Source organism: Zootoca vivipara, chromosome 3 (assembly GCF_965207765.1).
Source record: "Zootoca vivipara chromosome 3, rZooViv2.hap1.1, whole genome shotgun sequence".
NCBI lineage: Eukaryota > Metazoa > Chordata > Lepidosauria > Squamata > Lacertidae > Zootoca > Zootoca vivipara.
In genome coordinates this window covers 89,297,118-89,319,142 of record NC_142586.1, presented here as the reverse complement: position 1 = coordinate 89,319,142, position 22,025 = coordinate 89,297,118, and the positions used below count along the sequence as shown (strand labels likewise).

Sequence of the window (22,025 nt, the reverse complement as noted above, 5' to 3'; positions counted from 1 at the left end):
CAGACACTCACACAGGACCTTCACTGCCATCAGTGGTTCCGATTTGAAGGAGAGGTAGAGCTGCGTATCATCTGCATATTGGTGAACACCCAGCCCAAACCCCCTGATGATCTCTCCCAGCAGCTTCATATAGATGTTGAAAAGCATTGGGGAGAGGACGGAGCCCTGAGGCACCCTACAAATGAGAGCCCCGGGGTCTGAACATTCATCCCCCAACACCATTTTCTGAACACAGCCCAGGAGAAAGGAACGGAACCACTGCACAACAGTGCCCCCAGCTCCCAGCCCCTCTAGACGGTCCAGAAGGATGTCATAGCATAGTCAATGGTGTCAAAGGCCACTGAGAGATCCAGCAGGACCAGGAAACAGCTTTCACCTCTGTCCCTAGCCTGCCAGAGATCACTGACCAGTGCAACCAAGGCAGTTTGAATCCCATAATGAGGCTTGAATCCCAATTGGAAGGGATCCAAATGGTCCACATTCTCCAGGTGTGCCTGGAGGTGTTCAGCGACTACCCACTCAATCACTTCGCCCAAGAATGGAAGATTTGAGACTGGGCCATAGTGGACCATATTGGATGGGTCCAAATATGGTTTTCTAAGAAGCAGTTTAACAACCGCTTCTTTAAGCAGGTCTGGGAAGACTCCCTCACAGAGGGAGGCATTCACCATTCTGCAGAGCCCATCGCCCAGCCCTTCCTGGCTCGCTTTTATGACCTGGCCCCAATGGCAAAGGTGGTTCCATTAGATTGCAAACATGAAAGAGACTCCTGCTGCTGTTTTCTGCAGATACAATAGAAGTGGTGAAGAAGGCCCTCTTCGCCATCGCTATCACCACTTGGTAGGCTCAACCTTGAGCTCTTAACACATGCTCAGTGCGATTCAGAATGTATTTTCCTCTGCCGGCACTCTAGCCGTCTCAGCAATTGTTTCATCACCCTCAGCTCTGGGGAAAACCCATGGGGCTGTCCAGGCTCCATGCAGTCGGAGAGGGTGCTTCAGAGCAAGACAATCAATAGCTCTGGTTAATTCCGCACTCCACCGGGCCACCAGGGAATCAGCTGAAAGGCCATCAACATGGGATAAAACATCTCCTACCACTCTCTGGAAGCCATTTGGATCCATTAAGTGGTGGGGCGGACCATCCAAATTGGTCTCACCTACCTGCAAAGGGGAAGGGTTGCCGAGAAGTCTAATTGCACCAGGAAGTCATCCAACCATGGCACTTCTTTTGTTTCACTTTTACTTAGTGTTAGATCACCATAGAGATGAACACCAGATCTAAGGCATGTCCATGGCTATGAATTGGGCCAAACTTATTCAGGGACAGCCCCATGGAGGCCATGCTTTCCACAAAGTCCTGGGTGGCCCCTTGTAAGGTCGTGTCAGCATGGATGTTAAAATCCCCTAGGACAACCAAACTAGGTGTCTCCAGGAGAACACCATGATCTGAAGCAACTTGGGCAGGGAATCTTGCGTGCAGCAGGGAGGTCGGTACACCAAAAGGAATTGTGTATTGCCCATATTGCTCAGCTTGACCCAGAAAGCTGTCTGTGGACAAATGCCAGCTCCCTCGACCTGAAAGTGAGATGAGCGCTGGACCCCATAGACTTCTTTGACTGGACTTAACCACCCAGGGGTCCTTTACCTTTACTATTTTTATGTACAGCATTAACCATATTAATAGACTAGGTTGTGATAGTAACTTTATCAATCATCCTATCAACTTTCTGACTTCAGAAATACATATTTTTTTTTAAAAAAACCAATCTAATGTTTGTCATAGATTTCTATTGGAAGGAAAAGAAGTTCGACTGAAACCATTCTGTGCAATTTTTATTACCATGAATCCTGGGTAAGTGATTATAACAGTTGTTCTTCAAAAAATACTAAAAGAGGTAGCAATCCCATTTTGAAATGAGCATGTAAAACTACTTTACACCAATTCAGGCAAAAGGTTCATTGTCTCAGCACTGTCAGTGCCAACTGTCATCAGCTTCCCATGATTTCAAATTGGAGTATTTTGCAGGCTTACCTAGAGATACCAAAGAATGAATCCAAGATCTTCTACATCAGCTGTGGAGAGTTTCTGACCTATATGCCTGGTTAGGACTGGCGGGTCCTCATTTGGCCTGCAAGGCTGTTTCACCTCAACCCATGCCCACCTGCCCCACACCTGCCATACACATGTTCTATATGGAAAGTATGTGCTCCACTAGACATCACAATCTGCAAACTGAAACACAGCCACCATTTGAAATTCAAGTACGGTATCTCTGGTTTTTGCAATGCTGTTCTCCAGCCAAGTAATGGGTACAAAACTTCATATACAGTGGAACCTTGGTTGTCGAACATAATCCGTTCCGGAAGACAGTTCAACTTCCAAAACGTTTGACAACTGAGGCACAATGGGCGGTCAGCAAAATCCATTGAAAAAATGGAGAAACACACCTCAGAAGCCGTTCGACATCTGAGGCGCGTTCGAAAACGGAAGCATTCGCTTCCAGGTTGTCGGCGTTCGGAAGTTGAAACATTCGACTTCCAAAGTGTTCAACAACTGAGGTTCCATGGTACTAGGATAAAGTGTGCATAGAAATGCATATATTGGGGAAAATAATAATATATGAAATTATACTGGAGGAAATTGCTTTGCAAAAATGTGTATATTAGGAGAATTTCACCCCAAAATGCTGATGAATTTTCACGATTACATTTTTTCAAAATAAATCACAAGCTTTTTCTGTATCTAAATAGTTGCTTTTAAAAAGTCAGGCAGTTGACACTTTTTAAGGAAAAATATTCTTTACAATAGGTTTCCTATAATAGTAGTGGTCCACACCATTATCTCTCAGAGCTTTATTGTAGAGCTACTATACTTTCTTTATATGCAGTATTGTCAATGTGCTGTAAGTTGTTTATTTGTTGTAAGTATTAAAACTAATACTTTTGAGTGTTCGTTCTCAGTTTATAATAGACCTGGTAACTTTTGTTTTTCTTTTAAGATACAAAGGTCGTGTAGAACTCCCAGACAACTTAAAATCATTATTTCGCCCCGTCTCAATGATGGTACCAGATTATGAACTCATTGCTGAAATAATGTTGTGTTCAGAAGGTTTCAGGTCGGCAAAATCACTCTCAGAGAAGATAGTAAATCTTTATCATCTTTCTAGCAAGCAGCTTTCACGCCAGGTATAATATAACGAGAGAGAGAGAGAGACTTTGAACCTTTGAACCTTTTCATGGGACCTATTAGTGGGAGTCTCAGTGACAGTTTTACATTTGACGTTACTCCTGTTGCTCTACAAAGAGAATAACTATAATAAGTCTATACAAGCACTTTCCATAAGTTTACATTTTGGGATTATGAATTTTTATTTTTTAATAATTTTCTATGTTCCTTTCAGTAGTCTTTGCCTGTCTCCATCATCCAATTCCCCCCACTGCAAAACTGTGGTGGCAGTTTCCTCCTTCCCCGAATTTCCTCATTTTTTCCAGCATGGCTCCTTCAGCCTGGTGCACTTTTTAAACCTTTAATTCTCTCTCTCTCTCTCTCTCTCTCTCTCTCTCTCTCTCACACACACACACACACACACACACACAGAGAGAGAGAGAGAGAGAGAGAGAGAGAGAGAGAGAGAGAGAGAGAGAGGACTGCTTCCCCACCCCCTGCATTCCCTTCTTTAACTCCTTAGGGCTTTCATACCCCGTGCAAAAGCTCATTTTTCATCTTTCCAACCCCATTTCTGAAGCCACTTCTCTCTTGCGTTCTGTAGTGCTACTTTGTACCCGTTTCCACCTTCACCCCATGTCTGTGCCTCTCCCTTTCCTTTTGTACAACTCCCTTGCACACAAACCACCTCCATGGTAACTTCCTGCATCTTCCTTCTCCTACACATTATAATTAAGAGCTTTTTTCACCTTCCACCAGGTGATGAAGCCACCATCACCTATTATTCAGACCCTTTCATGTCCCTGCTTTCATCTTAAACCCTATTCCCATTCTTACTACTCCCTCCTTGCAACATCATTTGCACCCGTATTTTCCCCTTTACTCCCCACTTTTCCTCCACCTTTGTGTCCTTTGTTCAAAAATAAATCAGATCTGGAGATAAAAGAAAAAAAGAGTTCATTTCTAAGCTTTCCAAAATTTTGACAATCTGTTACTTCCTGGTTTGCAGAATGCTCCATTTTATATTTTCCAGGATCATTATGATTTTGGTATGAGAGCCGTAAAAACTGTGTTAATAAGGGCTGGTCAGAAGAGGCAAGAGTTAAAAACACAGTAAGTAAGATTTTTAAATTGCCCAGTGCATAGCTGTAACATTAGGCTGTGTAGGCTGTGATGTCCTATGCATAAAATTTTGGAAGAGGAGATATCGACACTCAGTAGAGCTGTGCAACAGAATCCCATATCTATTTGGGAGTAAATTAAGCTGAGATCAATGAGATTCACTCTCTAGTAAGTGGGACTTAGCCTATAATCCTATGCATGCATGCTAACACCCACATTCCTTCCCTATTTTTCTCCCACTCTGCTGACAGAATTTGGCATGTGTAAGTGTCATGCTGTTATTTTTGTCCATGGAGTTTTCTTGGCAGGGATACTGGAGTGGCTTGCGGGTTCCTGCTCCAGATGGATCACGTTTAGTCAAAACTCTCCACTATGACCTGTCCGTCTTGGGTGGTCCTGCACTGCATAGCTCATAGCTTCTCTGAGTTATTCAAGCCCCTTCACCATGACAAGGCAGTGATCAATGAGGGAGAGCTGGCTGATCACTGAATAATTGATGCTTTTGAATTATGGTGATGGAGGAGACTCTTGAGAGTCCCATGGACTGCAAGAAGATCAAACCTATCCATTCTGAAGGAAATCAGCCCTGAGTGCTCACTGGAAGGACAGATCCTGAAGCTGAGGCTCCAATACTTTGGCCACCTCATGAGAAGAGAAGACTCCCTGGAAAAGACCCTGATGTTGGGAAAGATGGAGGGCACTAGGAGAAGGGGACGACAGAGGACGAGATGGTTGGACAGTGTTCTCGAAGCTACCAACATGAGTTTGACCAAACTGCAGGAGACAGTGGAAGACAGGAGTGCCTGGCGTGCTATGGTCCATGGGGTCACGAAGAGTCGGACACGACTAAACAACTAAACAACAGCAAAGTGTCATGCTAGTGGCACAATGTCATTAGGAATTAGGAATTGTGCCAGTTCCTATAGCCCAGGGTTGCCAACTTTTTTGGACACTTAAAAGCACCTTTGTGTTTTGCCCCCAAACATCGTTCTAAAAGGGCTAGGTACTTACATAAAAGAATAAAAAAAATGAAAACTTAGAGTCTGGGGCACCGGACCAGAAGCACCAATGAAAGGCATAGTGGGCACCATGGCATCAGTGGGTGCAGAGTTGGCAACCCCTGCATAACCCCTCAGCTGGCGGACCTCAGCTGGAGCCAGTGTGGTGTAGTGGTTAAGAGCGGGTTCGTGTCTCCGTGTCTCCGCTCCTCCACATGCAGCTGCTGGGTGACCTTGGGCTAGTCACGCTTCTTTGAAGTCTCTCAGCCCCACTCACCTCACAGAGTGTTTGTTGTGGGGGAGGAAGGGAAAAGGAGATTGTTAGCCGCTTTGAGACTCCTTCGGGTAGTGATAAAGCGGGATATCAAATCCAAACTACTCTTCTTCTTCTTCTTCTTCTTCTTCTTCTTCTTCTTCTTCTTCTTCTTCTTCTTCTTCTTCTTCTTCTGTAGCCCTTGTTTTCTTTCTGGCTAAGGGCATATGGGCACTATATATTGCTCTGAACTTCAAAAATCAAGCCATGGAACCTCAGCATCTTGTCTAGTGTGATCCTCAGTGTGAGTGCCTTTAGGAAGCAATGTTGGGTATTTGATATTTGATGGCCAGAGCCAAGCACATATGAATTAAATTTAAGTAACATGTTTTTGATTGTACTGAGCTTTAGGATAGAGAGCAATAAGCTCAAATAAATATATATAAGAATATTTGCCTAAGATGTGCAGCAGCATGTGTGGATAAAAATTCAATAGTGATAGCCCTCTTTTTAATGAAATAAACATAAGGAAGAACTTTCTGACAGTAAGATCTGTTCAACAGTGGAATGGTCTCCTTTGGGAGATGGTGGACTCTCATTCCTCGGAGGTTTTTAAGCAGAGGTTGAATGGCCATCTGTCATGGGGATAGCTCAGTTGGTAGAGCATGAGACTCTTTTTCTCATGGCCATGGGTTCAAGACCTGCCTTGGGAAAAGATTCCTGCATTGCAGAGAGTTGGACTAGATGACCCTTAGGGTCCCTTCCAACTCTACAATTCTATGATTCTGTGAAAGAGCATGTAAATCTGTACCATAACTTATCTAATGATTACAATTATTGGATTTATAGGAATACTAAAAAGAAAAAGTTTTCTACATCAGAAGAAACCCTCATCATAACTACTGTCCTGAGAGAAGTTAATTTACCAAAGTTTCTTGCTGAGGATGTCCCACTGTTTGAGGGCATCCTGACAGATCTTTTCCCAGGGATGAAAGTTCAAAAAGTAAAGCGTAGACGACTGGAGGTAATGAAACATGCAAGCGAATGTTTTATTTACAAGGGGGAATTATTAAGCATTGGGCCTCAGATGAAGGCCTCTATTTATAGAAATCCTTCTATAAATGGGCAAAAGATTCCTGCTCTGGACTAGATGTCCCTCATGGTTCCTTCCAACTCTGCAATTCTATGATTTATAGAAATACTTTTAAAAATAAAAATAATATGATCAGCATTGGAATGTTGACCACTTTTTCACTGGAAGGGTTTCAGTTACCATCAGGTTGATGGGTCATGAATATTTTATAGACATAGCTGCCAGGGTGGAGTAGAAGTAGAGACAGACCAAGTCCCTACTGTTTACTTATGAATGTGCCAAGCACAGTACCGTATATTCCGGCGTATAAGATGACTGGGCGTATAAGACGACCCCCAACTTTTCCAGTTAAAATATAGAGTTTGGGATATACTCGACGTATAAGAGATACGACCCGGCGTATAAGACGACCCCCGACTTTTGAGAATATTTTCATGGGTTAAAAAGTAGTCTTATATGCAGGAATATACTGTATTTTTTCCAGGGCACAGTGTGTGCTGAGGCAAGGGAGGTTGGTAACAGCAACAAAAATGGTGACTTTTTCTACAATGGTAGAATATCAGCTATTACGCTAATGTTTACAATCTTGAAGTATCATTGTAATTCTAATTAATTAATTATATAAATGTTTGATTTTAGAGTGCAATATCTGCTGCAATACAGCATTTATGTTTGCAGACATGGGAAAATCAGATAGAGAAAGTTAAACAATTTTACAACCAAATTATGGTAAGTTCTGCAAATCATTACGTTACATGTTTTAATATGATACAGTAGTACATAGTAGGTTGCACTGCACAAAGTTTTCCAAAGTGGACTTAGATTGCACCAGGAGTGGAGAAGCTGTGGTGCTACAGATGTTGCAGGACTCCAGCTCCCATCACCCTCGGCCCACAAGATCAAAGATTATGGAAGATGGGGGCTATTGTTGTTGGCCACCATCTGTCTCAAGAAACAACAGAGTACACCTCTGAGAGTGAAGTTAACCAACTGGAGAATCACAGCACCTGCTGTGGCTGCAGAGACCAGTAACTTGCAATAGCTGCCTCCCACATTGTTTTTGCTGTGCTTGCAGCACTGAAGTGGCGTCGCTGGGGCACAAAGCTGGGCAGTGTATATGGAAATCCTGGGGTGCCCAGACAACAAGACCCCCTCTCAGCCTCATTGATGTGGTCCAAAGGAATGCAGAGCAATATATTTGGCACTAGCTTGGCTGCAGGAGTTGCTGGAAGGAGATTTACAAGATGCCATCCAACTGTCTTAGGGATTCCACTCCAGATTTGTATAGGGTTTACTCCTTAGCCTTCTCTTGTTCTCAAGATGTCCTGCAAGGACAGATTTTCCCTCAGGGTTTCCTCCTGAAGTCTTTCTCATGAATGAGTATAGCCACAAGGCAGCATAGGTTTATGATCAGAGTTTTCCTTCTCCTTTATGGGCTACCTTCCCAGGTTGATGAGCCCCATCTGCCCCTCATTTCTCTCTACAGCATGTGCAGTAACTGCCTTCTTGACCATTGGGCCCACTATTGGCCTAATCCACACAATGCACTGGAGATTGTTTTCAGATGCAGGGGAAGTCCCTAATTCACCATGGGCTTAGGACCCATCGGCTACCATCATCTCTCTGGTGAATTAGGCAGGGTCTAAAAATACACATCTGGAGGGCCACAGATAATGTAGATATTTCAGCAAAGGTACTGGGGAGGAAAGCAGATTGATACTCCTAGAATGAAAAATATATACATTGAGAGCTTTTAATATTTCTCTGTCTGGTAATCTAAACATTTTAGGGAACCTTAATGTTACAGAGCTGATATTTAAAACTGTATTTTCAGGCTTCTGTTGGTGTAATGCTAGTAGGCCCTACAGGCGGTGGGAAAACTACCATCAGAACAATTTTAGAAAAAGCCATGGTAATCTTGCCATTAGCAGATACAGAAAGCCATTCAAAACTTGAGGCTATATTTCAGGTAAGGTATTTTATTTTAGTCACTTCTTTATTTTCTGAACCTGTTTCTTTAGTCTGTTATTCACGTGCTATTATGCCTAATTTATAATATGCCTTAATGTTGGATCTGAAATATTAGCAAACTAAGAGAACGATCACAAAACTAGAGTTGGGCATACATGGCCCTTGGACTGATTTAAGGGGGCACCAAAATCATGATGGGATTGGGGGGGGGTGAGACACAGTGACAGAAATAGTAATGTGTAGTCAGGTTAGCAGCCACCATGCAAACATTTTGGAAACTGGGCAGGAAGTGTGAAGTGCATGGGCGTACCCAGCACAGGGCAGGGGGAGGCAGCTGCCCCCCTCTAGAAGCAGGGCCGGTGCATCCACTACCGTTATAGCCAGGACCCCGGCGGAGTGCACAGCCATGGGCGAGAGGGTGAGAGCACGGCCGTCTTAAGCCTCCAGCCCTTGAAGGGAAAAGGGGCTGCTGTGGCGCGGGTGGGGGCAAGGCCCAGCTTAGGAGGCCATCCCCATTGCAGCGAAGGGGGCCTTCCTGCCCTGGCGAACTCCTGCCTGGCTGCCCCCTTTCCTGGCGCAGCGGCGGCTGCACTATTGCCGGCGCCTCCCCAGCTTTCCTCTCCGTGACAAAGGCGCTCGCCTTTGGCCAGGGTCTTCTCGATTGGGCCATTGCGAGGCAGCGGGAGGAGCTTGGCTCCGTCATCTGCTCGCATGCAAAACCGTGCAGGGGTCGGCAGTTGCTGAGAACAGGGCCGCAAGGAGAGAGGGGCGTCTGTGCAGTTCCAGATCTCTCTCTCTCTCGATCTCCGTCACACTCGCTTTTCTATTTCTTGCTTCTCCAGCTGCATTACAGGTTTTCCTCCTCCCAGAGCCTCCCACCTCCTTTTCTCCTCCCCTCGAGGAGACGGCGCCTCGTTTCAAGTTCTCTTTCTCCCTCTCTCCCTGGCTCGTCTGTTCCATTAAAGAAATGTTCTCCCCTCCACCCCATCTCCCCATCACCTTCTCGCCGTGAAATTTAAATGTAGTTTTGACCCCCCCCCCAAAAAAAGAGAGAGACAGAAGAAGGGCAATGACATCATCCTGCCTCGGAACTGAAAAGGAAGAAAACGAAGACGAAGGGATCTGGTTCTTAATTTTTAACCATTATTGTTTCGTTTTGTTATAACTCTCCAAGCTGCTGCAGGGAGGAGGGATCCTGGGGAGGGAAGGAGCCCTCCCGGGGCTTCCGATTGGCGCACCATCCGCTCGCCTGTTGGGGGTGCCGATTGGTGCAGCCGCATGATCCTCCCGCCCGCCGGGGCTGCCAATTGGCGTGCCCGCCCATTGGCGCAGCCGCCCGCCTGCCGGGGGGTGCCGGCGCTTCTCTGCCACTGCCGCCAGCCATATACTGTAGTTGGCAGGACGCAGCTGGAGGGGCTTTCAGAGCACCCCCATCAGCCCGGCGCCTCTGACTGCACTTTCCCCGCCCACTTTGTGGCCCCTCCCCTTCCGTGCCTTGGCCCCTCCCCTTGCCACCCCCCTAGTTTTGATCCTGGGTATGCCCATGGTGAAGTGCACTCACATCTATCCCTGCTCTCCTTTTAGCATAGTGGAGGTGACTAAATATGAACTGAGGCTAAAAAATTAAGCACATTTCAGTTTATAAAAGATATAAGTATAATGATATGAAAGAGAGCAACGACACATTATACCTAAATTAATCTTGGAGATGGAAGAAATATAAGGATCAGTATATGCAAATATTTGTTAAATGGAAAGCAACATAAAGTGTAAAATAATATCAGTAAAGCAGTGATTGTATGCAATTATTAAAATATACCACCTTATAGAATCATAGAATTGTAGAGTTGGAAGGGGTCCCGAGGGTCATCTAATTCTAGTCCAACCTCCTGCAATGCAAGAAACTCCGCTAAAGCATCCATGACAGATGGCCATCCAACCGCTGCTTAAAAACCTCCAAGGAAGGAGAGTCCACCACCTCCCGAGGGAGACCATTCCACTGTCAAACAGTTCTTACTGTCAGAAAATTCTTCCTAATGTCTAGTCAGAATCTCCTTTCTTGTAACTTGAAGCCATTGGTTCTAGTCCTATCGCCTAGGGCAGGAGAAAGCAAGGTTCTGTTCCCAGCCCATGCTTGTGTCAGTGGAGCACGTATAAGCGTGCCCCATTCAGTCCTGTTACACGCCAGCCTGCCCCCATTCTGCCCTCTTCCAGTTCCAAAAGGACCTATATGTCGGAGATTGCACATCAATTGGGGGTGCCTAAAATGCTCACCACCTGTATTGCAAAATGAAATAAAAACATTTTACAAATTTCCTGTTGCAAACTTCCTGTTGCAAACTTCCTGTTGCAAACATCCTGTCTTTGCATAATTCACCTTAAGAGCATTCAAGGTATCAGGAATGAAAGGGAAATACATGGTCACACTTCCATATGAGAGAAATGTAATACATAATAATCAAGAAAACAAATTTATTGAGCAGTGGCCACCTCTAATTTTGCTTTGACAAGTGATTGTTAGCAAAAACTTTCAATTGGGAAAACTGCCCATTTATGCTGGTTTGCTGTTCAATAGTTATCTATATTCTGGAGGAAGTTTCTGCTCATTCCAGTTTAGTCCAACAGAAGAGTCAAATTGCAAGCCAGCTCTGTCTCCTCCTGATGGGGAGGAGTAACTCTAAAGAGTTTTTTGAATATTATCCCCAAAACAGGATATTTATGGTAAGGAAATGTTTGTTTTTCTTTCCTTAGAATTCTTCAAAGAAAGGCAAAATAGACACCTTTGTTTTAAACCCAAAGTGTGTTAGTCTTGGTGAACTTTTTGGGCAGATGAATCCTAATACAATGGAGTGGTCGGATGGCCTGTTATCATCAGCAGTTCGAGCGTTTGCCAAACTTTCAACAAAAAAACCTAAAAAGAAAGACGCAAGCACTACAAGAGCAGAAATGCAGGACTTGTACACTGTGAGTTTAGCATTTTAGTAACTAATGATGTCACTTGTTTTATTGCTTTACTTGAACTTTTGTGTCATGCATATAGATTTGTATACTTCAGGAGTCTCTACTTAGTTTATTGTTACATCTATCTGATACTTTACATCTATCTAGTACACTTCCTGTTTCTTTCCCTTTATCTTCTTTTTTATTCATCAGTAAGTAGCATATTGGCTAAAGTTATTGGCACTGCCTGCTTGGGATTAAGGAAACTCCCTGTTTCAGACAGTTGCCATTCAACTTGCAAAGGATGATAGTGATTGGCTATCTGACTACGGTAGTGCTTTAGATAAAACAAAATAATTTTTTTCCCAGCAGCACCCTAAAGACCAACTAAGTTTTTATTTTGGTATGAGCTTTCGTGTGCATGCACACTTCTTCAGATACACTGAAATAGAAGTCCCCAGACGCTATATGTAGAGAAAGGGTGGGGAGGGGGTATCACTCAGAAGGGTGGTGGAAATGGGTGATTGACTGACTGATAGCTGTTGACTGTAAACAACTGCAAATGGTCTTGCATGAAAAAGCAAGGGGTGAGATGGCTGAAGATCGCTTTATCATGTATAATGAGATAATAATCCAACGTCTCTGTTCAAACCAGGTCTCTCCATGGTTTTAAGCTTGGTGATAAGTTGCAATTCAGCAACTTCTCTTTCCAGTCTATCTCTGAAATTCTTTTGTAGTAAGACAGCTACTTTGAGCTCTTGTATAGAATGTGTTTTAGATGGCTTTAAAGGGTGATTAGACAAATACATAGAGAATAAGAGTACTTAATCATGATGACTAATATCTCCATGGTCAAAGGCACCATGCCTCTGAATATCAGTCACTTGGGAACAACAGCAGGAGAGGACTATTGCGCTCGATCTGGATGAGGGGAGCAGGCAATTTTCACCAATTTTTCCTTTCCCCTATAACCCCTATCATAATCTCCCATACTTATTGGAGGGTCTCCTGACTCTTCAAAGCAGTTTGTAGGAGAGCACAGGAAGCTGCAGAACGAAAGAGGAATTGGCAAAAATTATTTCCACCATCATCCAAGAGAACATTTGAAGACTGGAACTCCACTCAAGGAAACTCTGAAGCCAACTTTCTGTGTTTAATTGTGATTTGGTTGAGATTCTAGAGACTGAATGTATATCTCAGGTTGAAACTGCCTTTGGTAATCATGGATCCTCCCAGAAACTTGACACCCAAGGCTTTTTGTTTTTGTAATTAAAGAAGATAGTTGCGACCCCATTTCCCTAGGGAAAAAGCTTTGTATTTTTTAAAAAAATGATCAATTCTGTATTTAACTTGCCCAACTTCCTTTATGAACTGATCTGCAGTGTAATTAGTTTTATTTCTATTTTTCTAGCTGAATACAGTGAATCTCGCTGATGCATCCCTAAAAAATGAAGCACTGTGCTCAAGAGAAAATATTCACAGTCAGTATAAGTACTGTAATGATAAGTATGACAGACACTTCTTCTCTATTTCCACAGTGATGGGTCCAAATTTTGCGCATATTGATATTTAAGTAATTATTACTTCCACAGTCCTACTGAAAACTGCCCTGAGCCATGTTTGAATATTTTATTCATAATATTATTCATAAGTCTATTGATTTCAAAATATTTATTGTTGCTTTGTTACTGTATTGTATACAAGCATCTAGCATGCAGTATGAAATCTCTGGCATGTAAAACTAGATGGCCAGCAGTTTATCACTCCTTCTGCTCTGCTGTGACGGGCCAGCCCCACCAGGCCTCCTCACCCTCAGCTGTCATCTGGGGGCAGCTATTCTATCAGACTGCCTCAGTGGGGGGAGATAGGAAGCAGGGTAGGCACCTCCTGCACCTGAATTGTTTCAGCTTGCTATTATAGAAACAACTGTTTTGTATTTTTTGCTGTAAACTGCCCTGAGATCTTTGTATGAAGGGTGGTATACAAATGTAATAAATAAAAATAATAGTAGAAGGTAATAATTATAGTGTGTGTGCAATTAAGAAAGGGAACATAGAGTCACCACTAATAAAGAGGGGAGGAGAAAACTATGAAACAAGCTCCCCATGGACTGCCTGCCCCAATGAATTACTGAGAGAGAAAAATAGTGTTCCTGCAAAACAACAACCTCTCTTCGGCCCCTGGACAAGAACCACCGAAAGAAGAGACTCCCGTAGGCACAACTGAGGCCTAGCTTCCCTCACAGCTTGTTTTAATGGGGGGGGGAATCATAGTGTTGTTCTAAAGCAACACACATGAGGAAGCAAGGGGGGAGAAAACTCACACATGAAAATGCTCCCACTTGAAAGGGTACTATGTTACCCGCCATCAGCAGCAAATGACATTCACACACACACCTCACAGAGTATAACATACACTCCAACATTTCTGCAATGAAAATAGGCACGTCCTAAGGAAAAGCAAGACATTCTAGGATCAAAGCAGAAACTGGGACAGCTTCTGTAAATCCGGGACTGTCCCTGTAAAATAGGACACTTTGAGAGTCTGGTATAATAGAAGCAACAGTCTCACTTGATCTGGTTTGTGTGACGTTGCTGCCTCCAGAGAATGTGGGAGATCTAAGAAAAAATGGCCAACCGCTGTACAATGGCCACCCATCCTTCTCTTATCTCCACCCCCTCCAGGGACCAAAATAAAAAAGGGGGAAAGCACGGGAACAATTGCTTTCCTTGAATTCCCCCACACGTCCTCATCCTGAAGAAAAGGACAGGGCACACAGAAAACGTTGACACCTGGGGGGCATGCCCCATTTTAAGAGAAAGAGATGTACTAGGAAACTAACAAATAAAAACCAGCAACACCTATCCCGACCTATCCCGACTGAGGCAGGGGAGATCTGGAGGGGGGAAGAAGAAGAGGAGGAGGAGGAGTAGTTTGGATTTGATATCCCGCTTTATCACTGCCCGAAGGAGTCTCAAAGCAGCTAACATTCTCCTGTCCCTTCCTCCCCCCCACACACAACAAACACTCTGTGAGGTGAGTGGGGCTGAGACACTTCAAAGAAGTGTTACTAGCCCAAGGTCACCCAGCAGCTGCATGTGGAGGAGCGCGGACACCACGAGTCCACCGCTCTTAACCACTACACCACCTACCCTGGGTAGAATGACCCTTCTCTGGAGATGGAGGCAATGCTTCAAGACGCTGCCTGTCACATCCAGAGGAAGGACATCATCCAATATACAAAATGTCCTCCAAGGCAAGGCAATCAGGTTAATAAGCACTTGGGTGAAATAAAGATAAAGTAATACAGTGTATGATAAAATAATAAAAACTGGTATATAAGTTTTTTTTCCTCCAGTTTGATATTCAGCACAAAGAAAAATTGACAGGAGGTTTAAGATATATTTTCCTAAAATAATGTGATATTTCCAAAAAAAAAATCTTTATTTTTTAATTCTTGTTGTTTATATATGTTACTAGCAAATTCTAAGTTCTTGTTCATTATTCTTTTGTAGGTGACAGTATTACTGACTGGCAATGGATTATCTTGGATGGGCCAGTAGACCCAGTTTGGATAGAAAATTTAAATTCTGTGCTAGATGACTCCAGAGTGTTATGCCTTCCTAATAGTGAAAGAATCTACTTATCACCAGGAATCAGAATGATATTTGAAGTGGACAGCCTCTCTCAGGCCAGCCCTGCTACTGTTAGTAGATGTGCTATGGTTTACGTGGTAGGTTTCTTAAATAACATTCTTACTCATATATTTCATACTTTCTTTTAACATTCTCAGCAAAGATGGAAAGTGAAATGAGTAAATTTGTCCTGAAGGCAATTAGCAGAGACAGGAGGGGTAGTCGCTACTCACGGCACCATTTGCAGACTGGAAATACACCAATTATTCTAGGCTATCATCATTTAGTGTATTAAGAAATTTTACCTCATGACTGTAACACATATGTAGCCAATCTATGGGTGGGTAGTTGAATTCCCCTATTATTACAACATACAACATGTAAACATAATGATTTCATTCTTCATCTCAATATTTCCCTGAGCACAATAGACCTGTTCTTTCCTTTAATGCCCTGGTTAAATAATTGCCTTGATCTCTCTCAAGATCATAGATTCCCCACTTGGAATCCCCATTGGGTATAATATACTTCTTTTAAGCCTATGGGGGGCACCCAGGGAGAGGAAGTTTAATTGTGCAGACAAAAATTATTGGGCTAATGGAACTACTTTGTTGGATGCAGCCCTGAATAGCTGGAGCAATGTATGTTCTGTATTAAACATTTTATATTTTGTTCATTTAGTATTTTCTTGTTCTTTTCTCTCTTTTTGCCTGTTTTTTCAATATTTTATTGAAAACTTTTGAATTATAAAGAAATAAAGTGATATAAAGAGAAAGAAGAAAAATAAAAGGCACAAAAATGTTAGTGTTTTCTTCTTGTACAAGTTGGAGAACTTAAAGAGTAAGCATTTTAAAAACTACCATCCATTGCCAATTCCAACAAAAGATATCATCCTTAATGGAAGCCGTTTCAAACATTACAACTTTCTACATGGACATCTGTTCCCATGTAGAAAATATATACTGTATAGCACATTTTTTCCACCACATAGCACAGATAGCTGATCAGTAGGAAAACATATGTGCATGTTTCATATGTCACAAGCATATAAAGAATGTAAATTTTGGTATGTAGAAGCAATGTAGAAGCAATTCTGAAAATCTGTTCGTTTGTTTTATTGTAGGATCCAGTTGATCTGGGATGGGAACCATATGTCAGTACATGGTTAGAAGGCTTTTCTGAACTATTGGCACAAAATGATATTGAGTACTTATCAAGTTTATTTCACTCAAGTGTAAAAAAAGGGATGGATTTTCTGAATGAACATAAGAAAATGCAACCATTCCCTATACATCAGATGGGGATTGTAATGAATATCTGCAGAATTCTTGATTCATTTCTTCAAATAATAGTGCAAAAGGATACATTACAACAACGTAAGTGAATGCATTACAAGTCTAATTTTTAGTAATTTGATAAATATGTAAGAAGTATAATAGAAAGTGTTCTGTGAGTCTTTCTGTAATTCTTGCTTTTCAGCAGGTGGTCTGTGGGACCACTGATATCTCTTTGCCCTTAATATCAAAGGCATTTGGAGAAACCTCATTCCTCCAACACAGAATATTGAGGCATTGATGGGTCAAATAATTTTAGAGACAAGTGTAAGTTGCACACCACAGAAAACAATTAGTACTTGGCAAATAATTGTAGCTCAGCAATGTTTTAGGGTGAACTGGTTTAGGCTCCAAGTAGAAAATACTCTTGTAATTAAAGTGGAAAATCAATTGTATAGGAAATTATTATTTTTTTGAAGCTATAGTTTTATATTGGACTGCTTTCTGAATGGGCCAAATGCAAAATGTGATTTGTTATATTAAAGCCGAAAGAAGAATGCAAAGCTCAATTACTTTGTCACCAACAATGATGAAAGCAGCTCGTAGGATATCAGATGAAGCAGTAAGCAGTGGAATAGTCCCATCTGTGTTGAAGAAAAGGTGAGTGAGCCTTGTGTGCACTTGCTAGATTATCAAAATGCAATGAAATCCTTGTTTTTAAAACTATTTCCTCAAAATACAAATAGGAAACTCTGGATCTAACTACTGAATATATTTTTATGCATGATGCATCATAACTGTTTAGTGTGGCAGGACCTACACTTTGGAATGCCTTGCCTATTGCTATCAAGCAGGCGCCTTCACTGTATTCTTTTTGGTGACTGCTAAAACCATTGTTGTTTAGACAATGTTTATAAAGTTGATGTTGTTTATAAAGTTAATTTGTTTTTGTCTATTGTTGTTTTAACTATACTACTTTTGTATCCTGGACTTCCTCAAAGGAGCACAGAGCATTGCTAGTTACTAAATCAAATATTGTGGTTGTTGTTGTTGTTGTTGTTGTTATTATTATTATTATTATTATTATTTTCCCCATTACTTTCAGGCCAGACCAAATATGGTTTTGGGAGAAGCAACCTAATAATATGGTGATAATGTTGGGGAAGCTTTATATTTTTGCATTTACCTGGGCTGTTGGAGGAATTTTAAAACGAGAAGAAGAACATGAGGGTGAGACTCTAATTGGTATATACACCAGCCACGATGATCTTGTGACTGTAACCCAAGACTTCAATTACCTTGTTCGTGAGATATTTGAAAGACAACCACCAGCTAGTAAGCTTTTCTGTTTTTACAATATACTAATCAGATAGAATTCTGTTTTTACAATATACTAATTGTATATTAGTAAAGGTCGGCAATTCGAATTCCCGTGACGGGGTAAGCTCCCGTTGCTCGGTCCCAGCTCCTGTCAACCTAGCAGTTCGAAAGCACGTCAAAGTGCAAGTAGATAAATAGGTACCACTACAGCGGGAAGGTAAACAGCATTTCCGTGTGCTGCTCTGGTTTGCCAGAAGAGGCTTTGTCATGCTGGCCACATGACCTAGAAGCTGTACGCCGGCTCCCTCGGCCAATAACGCAAGATGAGCGCCGCAAACCCAGAGTCGGTCATGACTGGACCTAATGGTCAGGGGTCCCTTTACCTTTTACCTTTAATCAGATAGAATACATTCTAAATTTATTCAATTCAGCTTTAAAGACTAATGGAATAGAGGAATTGGAAATGGCCCAAGACCACTGTGGTGAAGCTGCAATTATAACCCCGCTTACATTTAAGTACATGGTTAGGATTACAGCCTAAGATTCACACTTGAACAACTATCATCATCACCTGCTAATGCATCTTTACAGTTACTGTGCATTACTGCTCCTTGATTCAGTATAAATGGATCATCTATACACTGTGCTAAAGGTGTCTTTGCCATCATAGCAGAGAACACTGTCTGATATGTGGAGGTGGGCTATCAGTAATGCAGTTAACATCTCTACCTGGACAGTGCTGGAATACTTCTAGCATGAATGTCATGTGGTTGAACACTTGAAACAGCTTTGTCCCAAGTCACACTATTGTTCCATTTAGCTCAATATTGTCAACACTGAGTGTAAACAGCTTCTTCCCTTGCCTGTCTACTGGAGAACCTTTGGCAGGCACCCAGGGCTTCTCTGGGAGGAAGGGTGAGGTAGAAATGTTAAAAATTTAGTAAAAAAAAGAAAGAACAATAATCAATAAATTTCATAAAGAAATAAATTAGCTGGAGATGTTGGGAACTGCTCCTGGGAACATCTACATGCAAACTTTGTGCTCTGCATATTAACTAGTTTAAACATGACTGAATAACTCTGTTTGAAACCTGAATGCATCTTACCAGTTAAAGCTCATAGAAATGTTTACCCAACTAACATTTCATTTTGTGGCAATTATATGACACAACTATATCAGCTATATGTTTCATAGCAGATACAACACTTTAATTTGTTTGTTTGTAACATATTGCTCTCTTTCCTGGCTTCCAGATATTCAGTTTCCAACTGACAACAAAACTGTTTTTGATTATTTTGTGGATTTACGAACAGGAGAATTTGAACCATGGGCAAATTTAGTTCCTACCACACAGTTTCTTATTCAGAAGGGTAAGAATGTTGTTGTTGTTGTTGTTGTTGTTGTTGTTGTTGTTGTTGTATTTTAGTATAATGTTCCCGAAAGAATCGTTTTGTTTAGTGAAATTTAAGACTCAGAAATACACTAACATTTTGAAGTATTTTTTCATTGTAAGACACATTGTACATACAGGGAAGCAGGATATAGATGTTTAAATCAAATAAACACCTGAGTATATTATCCATAGAATATTTATTGAATAATTAGGTTACCTCAATACATTTTTCTAATGGTAAAATGATCTCCATGAATCAAGAGTTTACACCTGCTATAAAGTTCTTAGTGGTCCTATTCATAGGTGCCAACTTGAACAAAATATTGGGGGGACCCGTCTGCCCACCCTTACCTCTCCCTCTCCCCACAAGTTTGTAGAGCACACCTTATTCCGACATGCACAACTGGGTGCAGGCCTCCCTGCTCACCTCTCGCCACCCTCCACCTGTGCACAAGAAGTTTCTGCCCGCTGCTGAGGTAGTTGCCTGAGGGAGGGAGATGCCAACTTGCAGAAAATATTGCGGAGGGGGCCTAAATATTTTGGGGGGGTGGAAGGAACCAGGGTTCCATTGAGTTGGCACATATGGTCTTGTTACAAAATGTTCCATATACTTTTGCCCAAGCGTAACACTACATATATGAACAGACGGCCCCAAGTGGATGTGCTGTGTGCTCTGCAGCCTGGATCTACCTTTTGATCACTGCTGAATTAGACAATCATATTAATATTTCTTAAATTTAAGTTAACAAGACAGTATTTCAAATAATTGAAATAAATGTTTTTGTTTTATTTTAAAATTAGAAACTGCAGGTAGGTCAAATCCTGATAAAGCAGAAAAAGATGAAGAAAAGAAATGTGAGCTTTCTACATTTATTCCCAACATTGATACAATTCGGCACCATTTCCTAATGAGCCTTCTTTTACTTAATAAACATCCAGTATTAATAATAGGTAAGATTCTCAAGTACTGTAAAACAGAAGAGGTATTGTTGAATGCCACCCCAATCTCTAAGCAGTGGACGATTCTAGTGCTCCCAGGGTTCATGTTTTCTTTTGGAAATGAGGCATAACACATTTCCCAAATGTGTTAAAGTAGACCAATGACAATTTGAGACAGCCCCACACTTGTCATGGAGGCCATGAAGTCCTGACCTGGTTTGAATTGTTATATATTTTCAGATAATCATGAAATGCTAACATACTTATAGAATATTAATATTTAACATATTTTCTGAAACATTTTTTTAAAAAATTCACAGGTCCTCACATGTTCATAATGGGTGTTAGATTACTGCAGTTTCAGTTACCAATTACCGGTGGCAGATTTTGGGCTCTCAAATTTCAATGGTGTCTTGTGCAACACTTAAATTTTGTGTCATCACCCCCCCCCCCGCCTCTCACATATTGTTCTCCAGCATTGTTGTGGCACCCCCTGCGGCGCAGCACCCAGTGCTGCTGAACTGGTTGTGCTACTCCAAAACCTTTTCTGCAGTTAATTTCTGGGCTAATCAAGTCTTTTAATTTTAAACCTTAAACTGGCATGGATTTCCATATCTCTTTGAGTGAGTCTGCTTCTCCATACCCTTCACGTACTGAGGCTCTTGGTGTATTCCACCCTGCCTTCCTCCAAAAGCTTAGGGCAGTGTAGGATTCTTCCCCCCCGCACTCAATTTTAAGTGACTTTTGTGGCTGAGTAGAGTTTTCAACCTGGGTCTCCCTGCTTACAGTCTTGATGTTGTTAACTATTATACTACACTGAGTCATTCCTCAGGTGGCAATAGGATTTTCCCAGTAGCATCACCTTTTTGTTTTTTTGCAGGCAGTTCCCGAATGCTAATTATTGTGACTGATCGGTATCCTCTTCTGTTTCTGTGATTTGTTGCTGATTATTTAAATGTTTAATAGTGATTTTTATCTTTTTGTTTCTGTTGCCTTGAGCACGTCCATGGAAAAAGCTATGGACAAATAAATAAAACAACCTATTTATTATATTTAGGAGACCCTAGTAGTGGAAAGACAACAATGATTGAGAGCATGCTTCAAAAACTTCAGAGACAAGGTGGATTAAGGATAAGAATGGGAACTATTTTAGGAGATGTCTTTTATTACAGAGAAACAACAAAAACCAGGTAACACCTGAAGTTTAAAATGGCTATCTCATAGAGTGATCAGGTGTCCTCGTTTGGCCAGGACAAGGCTCTTTTGAACTGTCAGTATCCTTACTTTCCCTCTAAAATACTGATATTCTGAACGCAATGTGCTGCATAGACTTTATGTATATTTTAAAGTTCTATTAAGCTGCTGGAGCCCCAAGAGCAGGCTGGCTGGCTTTGTTACTGGTAGTAGCAGCAGCAACTTAGCATATTATCAGGGCCAGGGAAGAAGGAGGAAGAATGAAAGAGGTGGAGTGGGCCACCAGCTTTCAGCATGCGGGCACAGCTATTTTCTTTTTCTTTAGATTTTATTCTAGAGGGATAGATTGGTGGTAGGCACATAAACACCTGCTCCACACATGACCTTTCATGTGAGAAACTTGCTCAAACTTTTATTTTATCCATAACCACTTATTTCTCAAATACACAGAGCAATAAATCAGGATTTTAAAGGTGCTACAGAGAGCCTCAGTAAAGGAGTGAGTGAGTTTAATGCTGGGGTTGTCTCTCTCCTGTGCTCTGATAGCATACATTTTTAATCTGGGGAGAAGGAAAGGGTGCATACTTTTAGTGCCTCTAGGATCAGATGGGGCAAGATTAAAAAAGTGGAGTGGGATTTTTTGTGTAGTAGGGGAATGAACTGTGTTCTGGTTATCCCATTTACTCTGGAAACTTCCCCTCCCTTTCTAATTGTAAGGTTGTGG

The 22,025-nt window shown here is 41.8% G+C and overlaps 1 protein-coding gene across 1 annotated transcript in view; it reads left to right on the top strand.

Annotated features, from left to right (window-relative positions):
* DNAH14 (dynein axonemal heavy chain 14) overlaps nucleotides 1-22,025 on the top strand; it is a 134,568-nt gene that overhangs the window by 43,900 nt on the left and 68,643 nt on the right. The window contains exons 30-44 of the mRNA XM_088667057.1: nucleotides 1,786-1,854; nucleotides 3,002-3,188; nucleotides 4,202-4,281; nucleotides 6,391-6,565; nucleotides 7,274-7,363; nucleotides 8,469-8,603; nucleotides 11,357-11,569; nucleotides 12,957-13,026; nucleotides 15,061-15,278; nucleotides 16,304-16,556; nucleotides 17,000-17,114; nucleotides 17,560-17,789; nucleotides 19,029-19,145; nucleotides 19,970-20,119; nucleotides 21,165-21,297. Of these exons, the coding sequence (XP_088523183.1) occupies nucleotides 1,786-1,854; nucleotides 3,002-3,188; nucleotides 4,202-4,281; nucleotides 6,391-6,565; nucleotides 7,274-7,363; nucleotides 8,469-8,603; nucleotides 11,357-11,569; nucleotides 12,957-13,026; nucleotides 15,061-15,278; nucleotides 16,304-16,556; nucleotides 17,000-17,114; nucleotides 17,560-17,789; nucleotides 19,029-19,145; nucleotides 19,970-20,119; nucleotides 21,165-21,297 (2,235 nt within the window). The remainder of the gene's footprint in view (nucleotides 1-1,785; nucleotides 1,855-3,001; nucleotides 3,189-4,201; nucleotides 4,282-6,390; nucleotides 6,566-7,273; nucleotides 7,364-8,468; nucleotides 8,604-11,356; nucleotides 11,570-12,956; nucleotides 13,027-15,060; nucleotides 15,279-16,303; nucleotides 16,557-16,999; nucleotides 17,115-17,559; nucleotides 17,790-19,028; nucleotides 19,146-19,969; nucleotides 20,120-21,164; nucleotides 21,298-22,025) is intronic.